General features: G+C 41.0%; 1 protein-coding gene across 4 annotated transcripts; it reads right to left on the bottom strand.

The window, feature by feature from the left end:
- Nucleotides 1-1,397: 1,397 nt before the first annotated feature.
- GAS2L3 (growth arrest specific 2 like 3) lies at nt 1,398-18,989 on the bottom strand. 4 transcript variants are annotated; one of them, XM_069773735.1, is made up of 11 exons: nt 17,787-18,989; nt 16,974-17,102; nt 15,813-15,863; nt 15,632-15,679; nt 14,489-14,657; nt 13,959-14,077; nt 12,429-12,570; nt 8,867-8,930; nt 8,069-8,207; nt 6,692-6,799; nt 1,398-5,981 (listed from the first exon to the last, which is right to left on the bottom strand). In XM_069773735.1, the coding sequence occupies exons 4-11, from the start codon at nt 15,659-15,661 to the stop codon at nt 4,593-4,595; spliced, it is 2,160 nt and encodes a 719-aa protein (XP_069629836.1). In that variant the 5' UTR covers nt 15,662-15,679; nt 15,813-15,863; nt 16,974-17,102; nt 17,787-18,989; the 3' UTR covers nt 1,398-4,592. The 4 variants fall into 4 exon arrangements, with proteins under 4 accessions (XP_069629836.1, XP_069629837.1, XP_069629835.1 ...); XM_069773736.1 differs by lacking the exon at nt 15,813-15,863 and having other exon boundaries at nt 17,859-18,988; XM_069773734.1 differs by lacking the exon at nt 15,813-15,863 and having other exon boundaries at nt 17,787-18,988.
- Nucleotides 18,990-19,189: the final 200 nt, after the last annotated feature.

The raw sequence follows: 19,189 nt of genomic DNA on the forward strand, positions 1-19,189 counted from the left end.
TGGTTACAGGACATTTTGTTGGGGAGTTGCACACGGTCAGCATGAAGTAGAGTACAGAAAAGCCTGACTTCCCCAGATTGGGAACTCCACGTGGGAGTAGGAGCCAGAGCCCTAAGTTAAAATGCACCAGAGAGGATATTCTGATTTTGATGCGCCTATAGAGTTAGTGAGGAACTAGCATTTCCCATTGCCTAGTTGTCAGCAGGGCCACAATGTGAAATTACACTCTTCAATGGAGTTGGAGAAGCAAGAGCTTAAGGCTTCAGGAATGCTTCTCCACTGAGAAGAATGGCTTTGGACTGTGGATATTAGAAGTAAGCCCTTTTTTCAAAAAAGCTAATACCAATCCTGTATATCTACCTGTAAAAAGTGTGAATGATCCCATCTTTTCTGTTAAGGTCTAAAGGCTAGAAAGCTAACCCAGGAAGGAGGAGACATCACTTTACCCACATTCAGAATAAAACATGCGATTTCACCAGAACGTGCAATACCTACCAATAGTGAAGGCAGTTTTGGAGTAGGAGGAAAAAAACATCTTCCATATCTCCCTTTAAAGCTTTGCCGGTGGACAGCAAGTGATTTAAGATTCCCTGGGACAAGGAGGCATGACGCTGTAGTTCGATGGTTAGGATACTTATCTGAGAGAGCCTTGGGCTGTCTTTGTGTTTTATTGGCCAGCTGCAACACCACTATGTCTTAAAAGCAAGCTGTAACTTAACATCTCTGCAGAGCTTGGTCCTGTAGGAACGAGTATGGTAGATGCCGTAAGAACGCACTTACTAGACAAAGCTGAAGTGGAAGGGTAAGTATATCTACATGATTAGGCACCAGCATGAGACTGGCAGGAACTGAATCCACTCTGGAATAGGCAGAGAACTGCAGGTATCAAAACTTTTTTTTTTTTTTTTTTTAATCAAATAGGGGGAAAAAAAACCCCAAACCTTAATTAGGTGACTCCAGTGAGAAGAGCCATTATCCTCTCAATAAAACCAATTAAGTTTCTGTTATTGATGGTAACAGATGCAGAGGGAGGTCTGAAGTTTGTTGACAAAATACAAGCATGGAAAATATTGGCACACAAGTGCTTTATATTTCAAGTACATCTGCAAAGAATAAAACTCTCAGAGGTATATCTGAAACTACTCAGGCACATTGTCAGCTAGGAAAGAGTAGGAACTCCCTTCTACTCAATTAGTCATACTGAAACCAGGATCAGAGTGAAGAGGTCTTGAGCTCCAAACAAAGCAATGGATTAGAAGCAGCTATTTATGTCTTTATAATAGCCTGAGATGGAAGCTGCTATTTATGTGGTGGTGCAGCAAAAACAAAAGCATTCTGATAAACATCCTCTTTCCCTCCCCACAAAAAAAAAAAAAAAAAAAAGTAGAAAAAAAGTATGCATGTAAAAAAGGTGCAGTATATGTTTATTTAAAATAAGTACTCATACAGAAGGAAATCGATAACACATGGGAATTCAGTCAGATTCTTGCTCCCAGTTATCTTTCCCTCACAAAAAGTAATACAAGCTGAACATTAGACTTGCTATTTGGCAATGTAAACGTTGCAAAAAGAGTACGTATTTCCATTAGGAGGTACTTTGTTACATCTTATTCTTGGCTCACCTCATGTTACATGACACCCATAGTTAGAATATGACCATGAAGTTGGAGACTGCAATATTCACAGAAGTTGGACCATGCTCAAATACACTATTTTTGTAATAAAACCAAACCAAGCCTACCCACGTGTAACAGGTGAACCATCTTTAAATTAGCTGTTAAGGTTTCAACTGTAAAAGCTTACACTTTTTATTTCATTTTGAACCATACAATTCAGTCCATTACGTGAGATAATGGATCACAAAGATGAAGCAATCTGCTTCATTTTCTCTGAAGTTACAGTTCAAAAAGGTAGATATTAAAATAGCTTTACACCAAGATCCAAGAGTCTCAGTGTTTAAATTACTACTAAAACCTGTGTAAACGGTTCAAAAGGTGTTGTGCACTGACCCCTGCCAGCAGCCAAGCACCCACACAGCTGCTCACTCGCTCTCTCTCCTCCTTCCCCAGCAAAACAAGGGAGAGAAGAGGAACAGCAAAAGCAAGAAAACTCACAGGTTGAGATAAAGACAGTTTAATAAGTGAAGGAAAGAGGAAAAAACCCAAACCACCAAGTGATACAAAGGCAATCACTCACTACCTCCCACAGGCAGACTCCCACAGCCCAGCCAGGCTGCAAACGACGGCCACCTTGGAAGCCAACCCCTCACACCTTCTGCCTCTGCCCCATTTGTGCTGCAGAGGGTGACCCGATAGGATATGGAATAGCCCTTTGGCCGGTTCAGGTTGGCTGTCCCAGCTTCATCCCTCCCAATCTCTTGCCCACCCCCAGCCTACTCGCTGTGGGGCAGAGCAGGAAAAAGAGAAAGCCTTGACCCTGTGCAAGGACTGTTCAGCAACAGCTAAAACATCGGTGTGTTATCAACACCGTTTTAGTCACAAATCTAAAACACAGCACCATATGGGCTGCTATGAAGAAAGTTAACTCCATCTCAGCCAGACCCAGTACAGAAAGAAACCCCAAGAATTCAGCTATTAATCTGCATGAGATATATCACATTGTAGCTCATTATTTGGAAGCCTGAAATCAAAAGCAAGTCATGTACTGTAAAATGCTTTCAGCATATGAAACTGTGTGCCAAATTTATCAAACCTGAAAGCAGTCCACTACAGTCAATACTATTCTTAACACTTCCAGTAGTGGCTTTGACCAGTGTATGTATAAAACAAGTAAGCCTAAGGCCCTCCCCAGACATATAACTTTGTATTGGAGCTTGTGGGACTTATGTCCACGTTATTAAAACTGATCTGTTTTCCTCCTACAGTTTGGATATTGGCATTTACTGTTTACTCCCAGCAGGTTGTAAGCAGTATTGTACAGTAGATATGCATAAATAGAATCATAAATTAAAAAAAAAAAGCTAACAAGGTGCTCAGAAAGGCAGCTCAATGACTTTGCCACTGCACACGAGAACTCAGTTTATGATGCTTGCTTACTCTAGTTCCAGGGGAAAAAAAAAAAAATTAAATATATAACATTGGAAGCTGCAGTTTCCATGCAGCTCTCTCTTCTCCTGCCCATAAGTAAACATCCTGGGAATGGAGAGCAGAAGTGATGGTCTGTGGAAGTCAGCAGTGTCTCTTCGCAGACCTCAAGAGTGTGAAACTCCTCAGTGTTTGTAGAAACTGTTCATTAAATCCAAAGTAACCCAAACAACAGTATTCTCAAAGACGGTAGTTTTTATTAGTCTACCATGAAACTCACTTCTGTTAAGGGTAAAGGTGTTGAGCAGCACGAATGTTTAACCCACTGAAAGCCTTCAGGAGCTGAGAACATAAACAGTGCATAGCTTTCTGGCACTTTCAGATGTTTAAAGGCAAACGCAGTCCCTCGTTACCCCTTTGGGAAACTATTCCTCACCTCCAGAAAGTAGGTAAGTAAGATGGCCTCCATAAATAAAACAAAAAAAGGCCACTGCAGACTAAGACTGCCCACAAAAATTAACCCGTAGCACTGAGAGAAATATTTAGCAATTTTTACATGCAAAGGCCACTCCTGCCAAGCAGTAAGGCCTGCCAGTGCAGGTCAGTGCTCGCAGCTCCGCGTTGCTGGAGCTGGGGCTGCTTTGGGGCTCCAGCCCTGGGGAAAGCACCTTCCCAGCAGCTCAGGAGCTCCCCTCCGTGCAGCAAGAGCCTTCTAGGAAAGACTGGGCTCACTTACAGTCAGATTTGAGCACGAACTAAGCCAGGTTATCTGCCCAGGGATTTAAAAGTAGCATTGCTCACCGAAGGGATCTGTCATGAGCTTGAGAGGCTAAGGCACAACGAGAGTGAGCGAGCGACGCCAGGATTTTCCATGTCCAACACCACAGACCAAGAAGGCTCCAGTTCCCAGCGAGCTGAAGCCACGGTAAGGCACATGGGGGGCACAGTGAATGCTGATAACGGCAGCTGTCGAATCTAAACATGACTAGAGATCTCTTTCTAATACATGCAGGTGACCCAAATCTGGGTTCTGGGGCACAGATAAACTAAAAAAACCAAACACAACCCCACAGTTTTGTTTGAGGTATTAGAAATTTTACAGCTTGCGCACAGCTCTATCGCTTGCCACGGGCCTCGATGCAGATGTGCCAGAACCACCAGAATCGCTCAGGCTCTGCCCTGGGTAGGTGTTTCTTGGGCAGGCTTCAATCCCTTGAAAATAAGCCGCAGCAAAAGCAGCAGCCCTCGCTCCCCTTTCCTCGCTCACACCTTCCCCCCAGCAGGTCAGGCTAGCAGCAAACAGGCATAGTTTCTACTCCACAGTGCTACACAGCAAGCAAGCTCACTTCTAAATATATCCAAATAGAAGTTTCTAAACTGCAAAATAAATACAGTTCTTACTGTAAGTTACGCAGCAAAATGTAGGTTATACCTAATATTTCACGGTAAATGTAGTGTTATTTAACTTTTTTCCTTATCCTCAGTGTAGCAGATACAAGAGGCCCATTCAAACAGAATTAAGACTTCCACAGAAAGTAACAAATAAGTTTACTTTCTGGGTTTTTTACTCCCCGTCATAACGAAGTAGTGATCATCTTGCCTGCTCTTCATAGGAGGACCTTTTGACACAGCAGGCGTTCCTTTGTTACATGCCATTGCCGATTTTCCCTCAGGGAGAGGCTTCTTGGCCGCTGGGGCCAAGCTTTCATTTGCTTGCAAGTTTTTGGTCGAAGGCTGACCTTTTGTGGAAGGCTGCGCTGGCTTTTTGGTCACTGCCGCTTTGGCTGAAGTTTGAGGAAGCCGTACAACGGATAAGGGAGTGCGTTCAGGAGGTTTGGATGAAGTGGGTCCAACCTGAGGGGGTTTACTGACATTTGGCTGCTTATTGACAACCGATGATATGGTTTTGCTTGTGGATACCAGCGTAGGTGGTGACTTTGATGCTTTGCTAACTGCAAGGGAAGGTGCAGAAGCCGAGTGTTTTAGGACTGAAGCACTTTTCAGGTTCCTTGCCAGGTCAGAAGCTGTTTGTGGAGCTTTTGGAGGATGCCGAGACCCAGTTCCCGAGGTCTGAATAGCGTTTTCAGAATGAGGTTTTGCAAGGAGCTGCTGAGAATGTGCAAACTTGGCAACAGCACGCAGGTTTGTACCGGGCAGCCGAGCAGCCCTCGGAGCAACGGAATTCGCTTTGGTTTTAGGGACAGATACAGCTTTACAGTTAGCAGGGACACGCTTCTGCTTCGAAGCCATCGTTTCAGCTGTCCCAGGCAAGTCAGACGGCTGTTTTTTAGAGGACGAGAGGGCAGGATGCAGCGCTGGCGCCGGGGAGCCCTGAGGCAGGGCGAATTTCACCTTGGGAGCATCGGGGGACCGAATACGTTTGCGCAACGTTTCGGAGTGAACAAGAGCCGTTCTTGCTCCTGTGGGCGAAGATCTTTTGTTTACAGGCTGCGAAGGAGCAGAAGCTGGTGAGTTGTGTGCAGGAGACTCCAGTTTCTTGGCGGTACCAGTTAACGGTTTGAAAGGAGATTGCACGCCCGTCGCTGAAGACCCTTGTAATTTGGATCTGACTGTCAACGACTTGGCTGTGGAGGACGGAGGCACTGGCGCTTTTGGTGATGCCAGGGCAGGGGACTGAGGACGTTTAGATAAAGCCTTCTTGGCACTGGCCCCGAGAGCTGAAACAGGAGTAGGGGGTTTCGATGGCTGCTTTTGAAACATATTGACGGCTGACATGGGATTCATAATAGGAGGCTCCTGAACTCTAGCTGACGAGCTGGGGACGCTGTCACTGGTGATCCCTTTCTGAAACGCCAGGATTTTTTGTTCCAGAGTTGCAAACTGAAGAACTCGGCACGGATCATATTTAAGCAGAAAACCTTGAAGAGTGTCCCAGCCTCCACCAACACGTACCATCACATGCTTGCCATGTAGCATCTGAGAATGGAGGAAGAGGGGGTGGGAGCAGGAGAAGAACAAGAGAAATTTCTGGTTTGTTTTATGCAGCATTACATCTTCATCTGACATTAATATCTATTGAAATTGACTAAAAATAGGACCTCCTTTTGCTTAAAAAAAAAAAAGAGAAATTACGTGATAAATAACATTTATACTTCCCAATTCTTTTAATAGATAGTTTCCCCTGCAGACACAGTCATTATGTGTCAGGAAGTAATGAAAGCATACATACAGAAGACATTTTAACCGTTCTGTCAGCATCTTTATTTAGTATACAGAGGTTTGGACACAGGTTTTGTTCAAATTATGGATGTCCTTGTAACACAAACTCTTATGCCTGCTGAAGAGAGTGCTCAACTATCCTGCAAATTATAAACCCCAAGTGTCCAGATTTTGAACAAGCAATGTTCTCAGGATACTCTAGGATCATCCTTATTTATATTGCAACTCGTTACTGAAATTTTGGAAACACCACAGGCAAGCATTAACTTAGTTTGGTGTGGTTGTAAAATCAATGGTTGTAAGATCTAAGTAGCTACACCTACATTGAATAGGGGACTGGATGACATGGTGCCCCACTGTAAATCATTCTGTCATTCCAAAACCATACCATAAAAATGAGGTATTCTACTTAAAAGCCTTTCTCTCCCCATTATGAATATAAATTGGAATTCTGAAAAACTACTTACTCTTATGAAAAGTATTTTATCTCCCAGCCTGTAACGTCCCTCTGATAAGTATTCAATTGAAAATCGATGGGAACAACTGCAGGGAGGATCTTCTGCTATATGTTTAACCTAGTTATTAAAATTGAAAGCATTTCTTAGTATTTTGACAGAGGCATGTATTTAACAGTTTATTGAGATATTTAATACAAGAACAGAGACTGATATATTCATCCCATAATCTAAGGAAAAACTAGAATTCTATTCCCTCCCAAGAAAATACCAGCTACATAGGGCTTCAAAATGTAGGATAAAAGATTAAAAGAGAGAACAAACAGTATACACAAATATTTTGATTTGTTCTAATCCAATTTTCATGATTTCTTCAATTTTAAATTATTTCTCCTTTCGTTTTTAAGCTTTGTCCATAACACTATGCACAGTAGCATCAATTCCAACCACAACCGTGTAAAGACACTGTTATGGTCTCCAGAAATTGAAACAAGTGCCTGGGTCTCTTCTGTGACCAAATCCATTGCCACACCTGACCCAGGGCTACTTCAGCATTCTCCTTAACCTTTTGTAAGGCTTTTAAGTTAACCTTCTATGTGACACCCAAGAAGGAAACCACTGAAAAAAGGAGAAAGGTAGTCCCCAAATAAGTCCAGGGTTAGAGAAGGTGTGCCTCTAACAGCCACTTAGAAATTTAACAAATTGGAAAGTCAAAACTATTGCCAAGCAGGGAAAATAGTGAGAGTTTTCAGAGAGAGTGAGGATCTGGTGGCTGACGTTCCCAAAGAAGTAGTAGTTTTACATTACAACACAGAGGACCTTTAAAATAAATGAATTTTAAGGTCTCAACATGCATTTTTGAGCAAAATAGGAAAGTTGTTCATCATCCCTCTTGGGTCAATTCACAAGATGTACACATCATTTCCTTTTATGCATACATATTCATTTCCAAGTGGTACAGCTACAGAGGTTTTATTTAAAGTCTTTTCCAAAAGAGTTTCATCAAAGCTTACTTTAACATTTGATGAAGTTTTATGAAAACATCAAACTGAAGAGAAGCATATGTTACAGTTGTAGAATATTGACACACCAGAAAAATTGAATGAGAGTATTTCTTAGACTCAAAGAAGAAATGAAGGGCCAGGGGGGCAGTCAAGGCAAGTTATATGCACTGAAGCATTAACTCCAAAACATATAGGACAGCATTTTGCTTACATTTTCAGAAAAAAATAGTTGTTCAAAAGAGGTGCATACCCTTCTGTTTTCTATTTAAGGAGGCTCACAAATATTAAATGAAAACCAGCCTATGCTTACTGAGCCAGATCATACAAGTACTAAACTTAAGAGTTTGATGTAGAGCCCACATCACCATAAATAAGTAGTACTTACTGCCTCATCTAGCTCCCCATGGTGACAACATGGCTTTGCTGTGCTAATAGGTGATGGTGGTCCAGAGGTCATCAGCAGTGTTTCTTCTAGCTCAATTTCCTTCTCTAGTTTTACTAGTACAGGAGGTTCAACTCCATACCTCAAATACAAAAGTAGAGAGTTTAATTGCTAATTTACTAAAGAACAAGAAGAAACAGACGATGATAAACATGCAAAATTCTGAGCGGCTTGACTGACAGGGAACAGCACTAAATCAGTCGTAGGAATAACTGCCTTGATAATCCAAAGAAAAGGAGCAGCTCTGAGTTTCTAGTAGAAACCCTTCCTAAGGTGGTCTTGGAGCTGCCATTCTCTGGTACATTACTGCCTTCTCAGCAGTAAAAATATTGTCAAAACCACACAATTTAGGTCACATCCAATTTAGATAAACTATCTTTAAAGCTTCCAGCTCTGCACTAGAAATAAATTAAAAGTCTAAATTTAGAGAATGATAAAGAGATACCTGCCAAAAAGCTTAAAAAATAAAAACATTAAAACTGTATTTAATGTTCAGTGAGTTCTTCTAAGATGTACACATACCTATAAGCTGAATGTAGCATTTAAACATACAGCTATAAAAAAGCAGTGTGGATCAGCACCTCTCCATAAAAAGAGTCTGATAAATATTTGAAAAAATACTCATATTGCACAATGATCCATTGCAATTAATGACTGCAGATTGTCTTATCTTTGTCTTAGCTTTTACTTAACAGAATGTGTTCTTCAATTTCTTGTTAGGAGCATGTGGAGATCACATACCTGGATACAATGCGCCCAATTTCCAACAGACAAAGATAGACTTGTCTTGGATCCTTGTGTAACACTAAAAGGGAAGAGAATAAGAGGGAATTACAGCTCATACTCTACTGTGGGGAGGCCTGTGCAGTTAGGTACAGAGAAGGGAAGACAAAGAATAGAGGACTATAACTTTGCCATCATTCTACCCAGAGGCAAGCTACATTATCATGGATAAAACTCTATATGCTTTCCAAATCTAATATTCTGTTCCATAAAGTGTTTAAACCCATCCTGACACTCCTGAAATCAAACTCTTCTCTACCTCTTAAGAGAAATACACATTATTTTGTTTTATGCTGTTCCTTCTTGATGTGAACCGGAAAGAAAGAGATCTGAGAGTTTTCCCATCCCTATCTCCAAATACATTATTGCACTCTTAAAGATGAAAAGAATTTAACAACTGCAAATAGGAAAATATAGTCCATCTGTTCATGCTCGTGCATGCAGACACAGATAGGCACACACACTCTACAGGTGAAAAACCGCAGGAGAATACGCTGCAAGGGACCTAGGTGACAAGTGGATTGCTATGCAGCCAGTCAGCACGAGTGGTTTGCACCCTTGGCTGTGAAAGAATAATCCGGGTCATTGTTACCATTTCAGTAAGCAACAGACCTTTTTTCTTCTCACTTTAAAAGTTCCGGGTGCCAGCAGGGTCCATCCATATGGCAGATTCACCCAGTTCCACGAGACGATACCACTTCGCCAGTGGCAGCTCCCCTACCCCATGCTATACCCTCATTTCACCTCTCCCTATAGCCCCCCCTCCTGCCCCATCCACCCAGAGCTTTTCTGCAGAATTGGGTATCTTTGTGAGGCTGTATCTGAAAAGGATCGTCAAAACCCCTGACCGAAAGGAGGTGGCGAGAATGACGTTGGTTTAAGAGACAAACACTCAGACAGCCAAACAGTGTGAAGATGACTGTCACAAGTCTTCTGGGTTTGCTTGACAACTTTGGAATGAAAACATTCAATTATTTCTACTGCCGCACTGAAGAATGGAAGAGGCAGAAGGAAAACAGTGTCTGTTTTGGTTTCTTGAAACTTCCATCTTTAGGTGTGCAAGGAAAAGGAAAAAGAAACAAGGCCATGAACAGAGAAAGAAAATAGTGTAAAATCTCACGCACAAGCAACTACTTCCTCCTCTGTCCCCACACAAGCCTCAAAATTGAAATGCTTTCAACACGTTCTAAGAACAGTTGTATGAAAGTTTTAGAAAACAAACCATCCCTGTGCTTTCTTAGCCAACTAGGAATACTGCCTAATAACTCAGAAACCAAAGGCTGGGAGAAAGGTCATTCATCTCCCCTCAACCTACACACAAGGCGCTGTTCTTTCCCCCACCAACACCAAGTATAAGAAATGGGAAAAGCTGTAGATACAATTTTCGTATGATATAACATTTATATGAACAAGTCTGGCTTTCTTCACACCCTGCAGCAACAACATTCAGTAGAAACTGGAAATTCACTCTGAAGAGAGAGCTAATGAGCCAGCTCTATGTTTAGAGATGAAATCTAACATCCTTCTGATGTTCAATTTGATATTTAAAATGACTTTGCTTTAAATAAGACTGAAGTGTTTCCTAAAGTATAAGCTGAGTATGAAGTCAGATGTTCTTGTTTACATCATCTACTCCAGTTTGTAAGTCTATTTTTTAAAATAGATTATTTTATAGATTATGAAGGGTAAATCTAGAACAGAAAGTCAACACAGCCATAATCTAAAAGGTACTAGACGTCATTTAATCCCTTTTTTGTGCATGTGTTTGTCAGCTGTAACAGAAGGGGTATAATTTCCCTGAATCCAGAAGAGAAAAATCCAAATATACCCCTAGCAGAGACCAAGACATTTGTTTTGGCTTGATGTCAAAGGGCATCCCATGATGGCTACTCTCCTTTTCTGCTGTCTCAGGAGCCACTTTATTTCGTTCACAGCCATCCACACTTTTCAGGAGGTGTTGCTATACGTATCTGATAGGGAAAAGACAATTGTCAAATTGTCTTTCCCTTATTTCATTCATAAAGAATGGCTTGAAAGTTTGATGGAGAACATCAGTGGCAAGAATGTTTCATCAAGGAGGCTGCAAGTCTGCTCATTTCAACTGCCAAAAAGGCTCACAGAAGATATTTATGCCATAAAGCAAGCTTGTGTCAAGAGTTACAATCAGACTTCAAAACACTTCTTTGGCTACAAGCAAAAGCCACAGCATTAGGAAATCCTGTCTGCTTATCTCAGGGAAGCTAAACAGGTTCTAGTTACCCATCCACTCACAGGAACAAAGATGTTTAAGCAATGCAATTCATACAAGTTGAACTGAAAAAAATACTAAAACTAATTTTCTTATAGCTCAGTTCTCCTACTTATCTGTATTTCATGGCACTGAAAAAAGGTACACTCACTAGTTTAATCAGAATGAGACAGATGCAAATGAGGATGTTTTCTCAATTATTTTAAAAGATGAATTATCCACTACAGAAAGCATGGGCAGTCCAACTAGCAGGAAGAAGAGCTTGAAAGTAAAGCAGTTAATGAAAACAGTGCCTCCCATGTAAATAGCATTAAATGGCACAAAGACTTCAAGAAAATCTAGTAGAGATTGCGATGAATTCATTTGATTATGGAAAACAAAGGTACTTTGCAATTTTTTTGCTATTCTGCTGACAGGCAGATATTTTGCCTTTTTTTAAAAAAAAAAAACAAAACAAAAAACATAACAGTATTTGGCTTGCCACAGAAAGGTTTGCATTAATTAATTTTTACTGACATAATAGCTGGTAGAAGAGCATTTCATTATTTACCATGCGATGAAAGCACAATTCCTCTTAATTAGCCGTCAAAAAAATTTTATTCCATCTGGAAGTATCAGTCTAGAAGCTGTTTGTTACGAAGGACAGACTGTGCACTGGGGCAGGCATACACACAGTTGGCAATATTTATTTTTATAACTATCTTATTAAATGGGAAAACACAAATGGTTTAGAGTCATGTCAAGTAGGTCCTGAAGTAAACGCTAATTACCAACAGACTGTTGCCACTTCAGGCACAACGCCCTGATGTAGTGACCAAATTTAGCAGTCATGAATGCATTATTCTGAGGGCCTTCTGCAACAAGAATGAGCTCTAATACCAAATAAAGGATCTTATTGTGAGTTGACTCCATGGCCCTGTGGTCTTCCCACACAGGGAAAGCAAAACCACGCTTTTCCCCTCTGTTTCTCAGCGGGCCTTTTTACTGAAGGAAAACATGCGAGTTTGCTGCCCAGCTGCCACTCCCCTCTTCATCCCGCATGGCAGCTTTTAGAAGTTTGGAAAAGCATCACGCAAGGTAGAGAAGTCACTGAACTGATTTGTCAAGGTTTTTACTTGAATGCTGCCTTAAGATAAATAAAAGCATTAATAGCTTGGAAGAGACAGGCATAGTCGTGACAAAGGTTTCAAAAGACTAAACACAAGAGATCTCCCTGACCGGGTAGTTAGCCACATACAGATCAAAGCAAAGCTTACAAAAAGCTAGATTTACCTAAACCTTCAGATTCAAAGAGGTAAGTCTCATCAACTCCAATGGCCCTACACCAGTTAAGAAAGTTGGCTGTATTATCTCTGGCAAAAAAAGATCCTGATGGAGCATCCTTCTTACACGGAACTTTTCTCATAGGAAAATTCTGGCAAGGGAAGAAAACAAAAAGTACATTGTGCACATCAACATTGCCAACAGATTTCAAAGCATATTTGCAAAGGAAAATAAATAGTGAATTCAGAGCACAGAAACAGCGGTTAGTAACTATTTTGTGTCACTGAGTGAACAATCCTTAGCTCTGCAGCCTCTCCCAAAGCTGCTATGGACAGTTGCTTCCCCATTTCCCCATATACTGGGCTAAAAGTCTTAGTGGTGGTTTCACAGGTCTACACAGTTATTCCTCGCTCCCAAGCTCTGTTCACAGCAGTAGAATAAGCCCAGAGAGAGAACCTCAAATCAGCTAAACTGTACTTGGCTGCCAGATTTCAACATTTTAGAGCCCATTCTAGAAAGCAGAGGGAATCAAAAGGAAGCAAAAGGCAGTTTCCTTTAAAACAATTCAGTACTTTCTTTGTTTTTAAACTGGTATCTTCAAAACTAAACAAACAGTCCAAAGGTACACAAGTTGGGCATCTTGTCCTCCTTAAAAAAACCCCTAAGGATTTGCAGCATTTATATTAATACCATTTGGCATCCTAACACTGCTGTCTTGTCCCACCCTCAGTTAATAATAATACAATAACTAATATTCAAATTATCAGTAAATATCCATTATTTAAAACTACTGGTTTACTGGATAAAACAGTAGAAGGTAAACACGCCAAAAAGAAATAAAAATGGTCTGGATATGGTGAAACAGTTCCACTTGCCCCAAAGGGAAGCACTACTAATTAGGGCACATTAGCTGGTGATCTACTATTTGACAAATCCAAGCGTGGCTGTAGCTGTACTGGGTACCTGTGCATCGAACACATGCTACCTGCACCAGCCTTACATGGTTTTATACTCCAGAGTGACACATCACTATTTTTCATTGTACAAACACAGACTGCAAGTTGCTTGAGATTCACATTTCAGCTCAGCCTTGGTTCCTAACAAAAACACTGAAGCCCATCTCCAGGTACATCTCAATATGGGTATTTTCATGGCTAACCTATATACTAGAGTTTAGCCACCAGTTGCTGGAACAAAACATTCCACCAAGTGCCCAAGGATGTCTTGTCCAACCGACACTGACATTATCAGGGGAATAAACTCCAGACTTGGACTAGGTCTTTCTCTGGCAAGACTTCTACTGAAATCAAACTAAAAAACTAGTAAGGGCATTAGGATTTGACTAACAAAGTGCATAAGTCATTTGTTGCGTAAGGACAGTTTATCCATCTATAACGCCAGACTTGTTAATCCGTCTCTGGATGCACAGCACACGGAATGTCGCTTCGGGAAGCCTCACTCACCTGCCTTCCTTTTACTACTACTTACCATTAAAGACTTTATATATGTATTAAAAAAAAAAATCACAATATGACTCACCCTTAAGTTATTTGAGCTACAACATTTTTTAATTGTGTTTTGAAGAACACCAACCAATTGGCAGAGTAATACCCCATTATCGAGTTCTTCTAGCAGTTGTTCTGCTTTGATTTCGATTCCTAAAAAAAGAAGGTCAATATTAGAGTTACTCCACAGCAGGTAAAGAAGTTTCATGTGAACTTAGAGGCAACTCAATCAGCATTCTATTCATCATATAATTTACTACAGTGTTAAAGACTGAAAATTAGTAGAAATATAAGTAAATAAAATCAAATATCGCCTTAATTAGATTTTAATTAGACTAACAAGATTCAGAAATATAAATTAGAATGATTAATCACCTTACCTCTAAGAGGTGGCAGCTAATAAAAACCTGAAACCGAAGCACGCATTTTAATGCGATTCTCCTAGCCATTCAGGCTCAAATACACCAGATCTTAATAGTATTATAGATATTCAGTGTCAGCACTGACTGGAATATTGGAAAGCGCTTTGAAATTTATTAGGCAGTGATCTATTTTTAACCTCACCCAGCAAGCCAGACAGCCAGATCGACAGATCTTCTTGCATAGGCACCAGAGTTGCTTCATGCCGCACAGATATCCACTGGTCGTACAGGCACACATCTGCCAAACCCGGCCCGTGTCTGGGCGTCAGGGGACTCCGGGGACTTAAGGGAAGGTCGTCTCCAAACCACACCTGCAGAAGATTCCAGAACGCCGAAGACGGCGAGCTCCAATATTTGCAGTCAGATGACGAAAACCTGCAGTGCTGAACTGTGCTAAAGATCTATTATTCAAAGAGTAAGTGTTCAGTCCTCTTCAGATACACCAAACCAAGACAACAGTCATCACCAACGGGGCACCTCTCGTTAGTAACTCCCGTATCAAAAGTACTACTACTTTCGTTCTCCTGACTTCTTTGGATTTAAAACTACATATTTTCCTGAATATTAAATACAGAAAAAAATGCATTAAATTTGTGGGGTTTTTTTCCTCAGCACGTTTTAAGTAACGAAATCTGCAGTTTATCACACAATTTACTACAGACTACTGATTTCTCTGATCAAACATTTCACAAGCATTTTGTGTTTAAATCATTAAAATGATGTTGTTAAAAAAGGAAACATATTCCCATGCAACAACACAACACACTTCTGAACATGAATCCTTAGCATTTCTCTTAAGGATTGCTTATTTTCAAACTGAGAGGTACCGTTACATTTCAAGAAAAGGACCACACTGAAATTTCATTTACAAAATCCCCAAAGAGAAAGAGTCCCTCTGGTATTCTTAACTACTTGCTTTTAGATCAGGAAGTATGTGTGCTTGCAAAGTACATTTATTTATATTTGAGTGATTAACTAGAACATAGGGGTTTTAAAAACACCTCTTAATCATCAAGCAAGTTTTTAAATAATCTCAGCCTTTGACTTCAAAACCTTCTTATGTAATAGCACTTAGAAAGAGAAAGGATAACCTGCCTGATCTAACGCTGGGTTATCTATCTTGTCACATTGCTCCATTTGTAAAATGGGAAAACTATTACTTTTTTTTTTTAACTAGAGATAACTCTGGGGACTCTAGCATATCATCTGCTTCAGGGTAGATTTTTGTAATAAAAAAAAAAAAAAATGTATTACACAGCATTCAAACATTACCAAAGGCATTTACCTGAACTGCATTCTGCATGGTCACCTGCATTTACATTAGTTTCTCCCCCTGGGGAAAGAGAAGAGAATCTTTAATACCATCCCTCCTGCTTTCATGAAAATCCCAAGAAAAACCCACCGGTGCTGTTCTGGAAAAATAAGAACAAGTTGAATCGGGAATGGAGGGGGAAAGAGGGAAGTACCTTAGCAGCTCAGGTTTTGATCCAGTATTCAGTCAACTTCAGTTCTCTGCCCTTAAGTAAAGCAGCAGTTATTACAGCACAAAGTAGCAACTAACTTCGTATGCATAAATAATACTCAAAAGTTTGCATGATTTTAAGGAGCTGCAAGGCATTTACTTTGCCAAAGAGAAATATAAATACTTCAAAACATTCCTGGATTTAACAGTGTTGGCATTCACCCTTTCCTTCTAAGCTATCACAAGTGTATCTTGTACATGCATGCATACAGACATATGCATCCTGAGTTTACATTAAATACTTTGAAGATTATGAAAATCTTAAAGCAAGGAAATAATTTTGAAGAATGAGATTTCTTCTTGCATAGATACATGACAGAAATCAATGTTTTTATTAATTTCTGTTGGGATTTTGACTTGCCAGGCAGCTAGCACACACCTATGGTTTCAACAGACTGCTGCAAACTATTCCAGCAATATGGTTATCAGGACAATTCCCTGGCAAAACAATCCTTAAGGAAAGTTTTAGCAGAAACCTGGTCAACCCTTTCTCTCCTGAAGCCAACACAGTATTTTCCAGCAATGCTTTCAATTATGGGAAAACCCAGCACAAACTCTACACGGGGCTGGGCATCACTACGTCTCTCCATGCAGGCTCCAGGTCTAGAGATGCACAGTTACTACCAGGGTAGCTGCGTACACGTACCAGAAGGAATTTTCTTAGCATAAGTCTCCACAGTGATAGTGGAAGGCATTACAACCTCAAAATGTATCTATCTGTGTCTTAAAGCCAATTAAAAACAACTTTCTTGCTCCTTTACTTAATAACTGCAATAAAACTTCATCTGATTAAGCTGGAAACCAGATTGCAGACATTGTCAGACAGTTTTAACTCATCTGTTTTCCTTCAAAAATAAATAACTTCCCTCTCCTGTCCCAGATGTTTAAGCTTTATTCGTAGATGGCATTCTTCTCTCCTCCTCCATCTGTTGCACAACCTGGCCTTCCTACACAAAAGGCCAAACAGCCCATCACAGAAGACCCAGTTCTCATAAAAATTCTCCCCCTTCCTCTTACCCAGAAAGCAGAACGGTGCTGTTTCCTCCCCATTTTTCCCTCCCACACTACATAGGGCCACACATGTCAGGCATTTCAACCAACTTACCTCTACGACCAGCAAATAAGCAACCAGTTTGTTTTTGGGCTGAAGCCACTTCCTTGTACCAGGACTGCTAGCACTTCTCAAACGTTATCAGAGACACTCCAAGTGATATCTTTCCCCCTCCTTTTATTTCTAGGGGGGAAAGAAAAAAAAAAGAGGAGACATCGTCTCCTTGATGTCATTTTTCCTTCTATGAATGAACAAGGGAAGGGCAGTGTATATACCAAGCATTACTAATGAGCATGTTATGCTTCCCACAGCTTTGTCCAGGGGAATACATTTTCCTTTAGCATAAGAAAGCTATTGTCTCAAGAGAGTTGCAGTAAGAGGCTTCATTGATTAAAAAAAATAAATAAAACAGCAGAACAGCCAGTAGAGAAGTTGGTCTCATTAAAATAAGGAGCTCCATATAGGCTAACAAGAGCTCTAGCATACTAACTGCCAAGTGAAAACAAAAGGCAGCCTAATTCACAGGGAGGACTCAAAACACGAACAAAGCAAAATATTCACACAACAGCTATCACAAGAATGCTCAGCATCTGCAGTTTTGTGGCATGCCTAACAAAAACTAGTCTTAAAAAAAAGGAAAAATAAAAATAAAAAAAAGATTGGGAAAAATTGTGGCATTTGAACTTGAAGGGCCTGCTCTTCTAAAACAAGTTATTTTGTAAGCCCATATGCCAAAGGGCTCTCTAGAAAGTCAAACAGCTTCGCTCACTGACAGGGCATCTAAATAACACTTAACAAAAACCCCTCTGACGATACAGACTACCCTGCATGAGTTTTGAGTTGAGAAATTAATATAGTAACAATTACCCATTTTCAGATCCCAAACAGTCCAGCTTTGAGATCGCAGGGAATACAGATTAATGTAGCCTTATCACTTACAGGGAGAGGCGCGGGACGAAGTCTGGCACCTTCAAGTCGTCAGCCTGCAAAGGTGCAGAAGGTGCTGTGGTGAGGCAGATACGGCAGTACCAGGTAGAGTCATAACCAAATCTGACTTCTAAAACCAGTTGGGTTCCCTGCATCAAAAAGCTGTACATAATGAAGCAAGTATTTGATATTGAATTCAGGCAGCTCCAGCTAGAAGCATATCAGTTTCTACACCTGCCAGTTTTATCAACTCACCTTCATTCAACAGGTATTTGGTGTTCAGGGATCAGAGTCAAGAAAGAAAAGACCCCGGAATGAAAATGGACTGTATCGTGTCCCATACGCAGCCTCAGGCCATGCCATTCCCATTTCCAGGCCAGCTGATATCCCCAAGGTCCCTGGGAAGGCTCTCTACCCCCTTCTACCCCCTAAAACAGGGGAAGCACCAGAAAGCAGACACCGATTTACTGCCAGACGGGCGGTCAGCCCCAAATGATGTACTGGGGAAGGCAGGAGCTGCCTTCGGCTGGCCAACTGTCCAACCTCCAATAAAGGACCAGAGCTATGGATCAATGTCAGGAAAGAGGTGAGAAAAACGTACCTATCTACTGGCACGTGGCGTAGGGACAAGCATTTCTCAGGAAAGGGGGTGCAGACACATCCCACACCTCACCCGCACAGGACAGCCTTGTGAGGCCATAGTCTGCCTCTGCTCTCCGGAGAGATGCCCGCCACCGTGCCCCCAGGCACCTGAGAAACAGCAAAGTCAGCAAATACTAAAGCACTTTACGCAAATACTTCAGGGTGCCAAACACACGCTCTTAGATGCTACATGAGATAGACTGCTTACTATCAGTTGTATCAGGTTTTACAGATCATTCACTGGGGCCCAACCAGCAAGACACGCTACACTAATTACAAGCCATACTGTAGCACGAGATGAACCGAGTCCAAGACCCATTTTACTTGACTGCACAGTTTACAAAGAAACAAACAAACAAAAAAGATCCACAACTCCACAGATACCTAAAACATAGATGAAGTGGCCATTAACCCGGCTTAAGTGGAACCTAAAGGGATTCACAGACTCATTAAAAAGCCTTGGGTTCACAGACTCATTAAAGAAACCTTGGGTAGAAACACTTTTACATCTTCACCCTGTATTTAAGATATATAACACATCATCTTCTATTCCATCAACACCCAAAGGCAGTCACAACAGACTAACCCAGAACAGCTGGAAACTGTAGATTAGTCTTGACAGTACCTACCAAGACCGATGTTTTTGAACACTCCGAAATGAAAGAAGCTGTCAAGTCAGTATCTGTTGAAACCTATCACAG

The sequence above is a fragment of the Haliaeetus albicilla genome, chromosome 28 (assembly GCF_947461875.1).
Source record: "Haliaeetus albicilla chromosome 28, bHalAlb1.1, whole genome shotgun sequence".
In the NCBI taxonomy this organism is placed as follows: domain Eukaryota; kingdom Metazoa; phylum Chordata; class Aves; order Accipitriformes; family Accipitridae; genus Haliaeetus; species Haliaeetus albicilla.

Coding starts and splice junctions, on each gene's coding strand:
- GAS2L3 (XM_009921033.2), bottom strand. CDS start 15,661: ATGCAGGTGACCATGCAGAATGCAGTTCAG. Junction 8,208..8,866: donor ATTGGGCGCATTGTATCCAG/GTATGTGATCTC, acceptor TTTGTATTTGAG/GTATGGAGTTGAACCTCCTG. Junction 5,982..6,691: donor ATAAAATACTTTTCATAAGA/GTAAGTAGTTTT, acceptor CTCCATTCTCAG/ATGCTACATGGCAAGCATGT.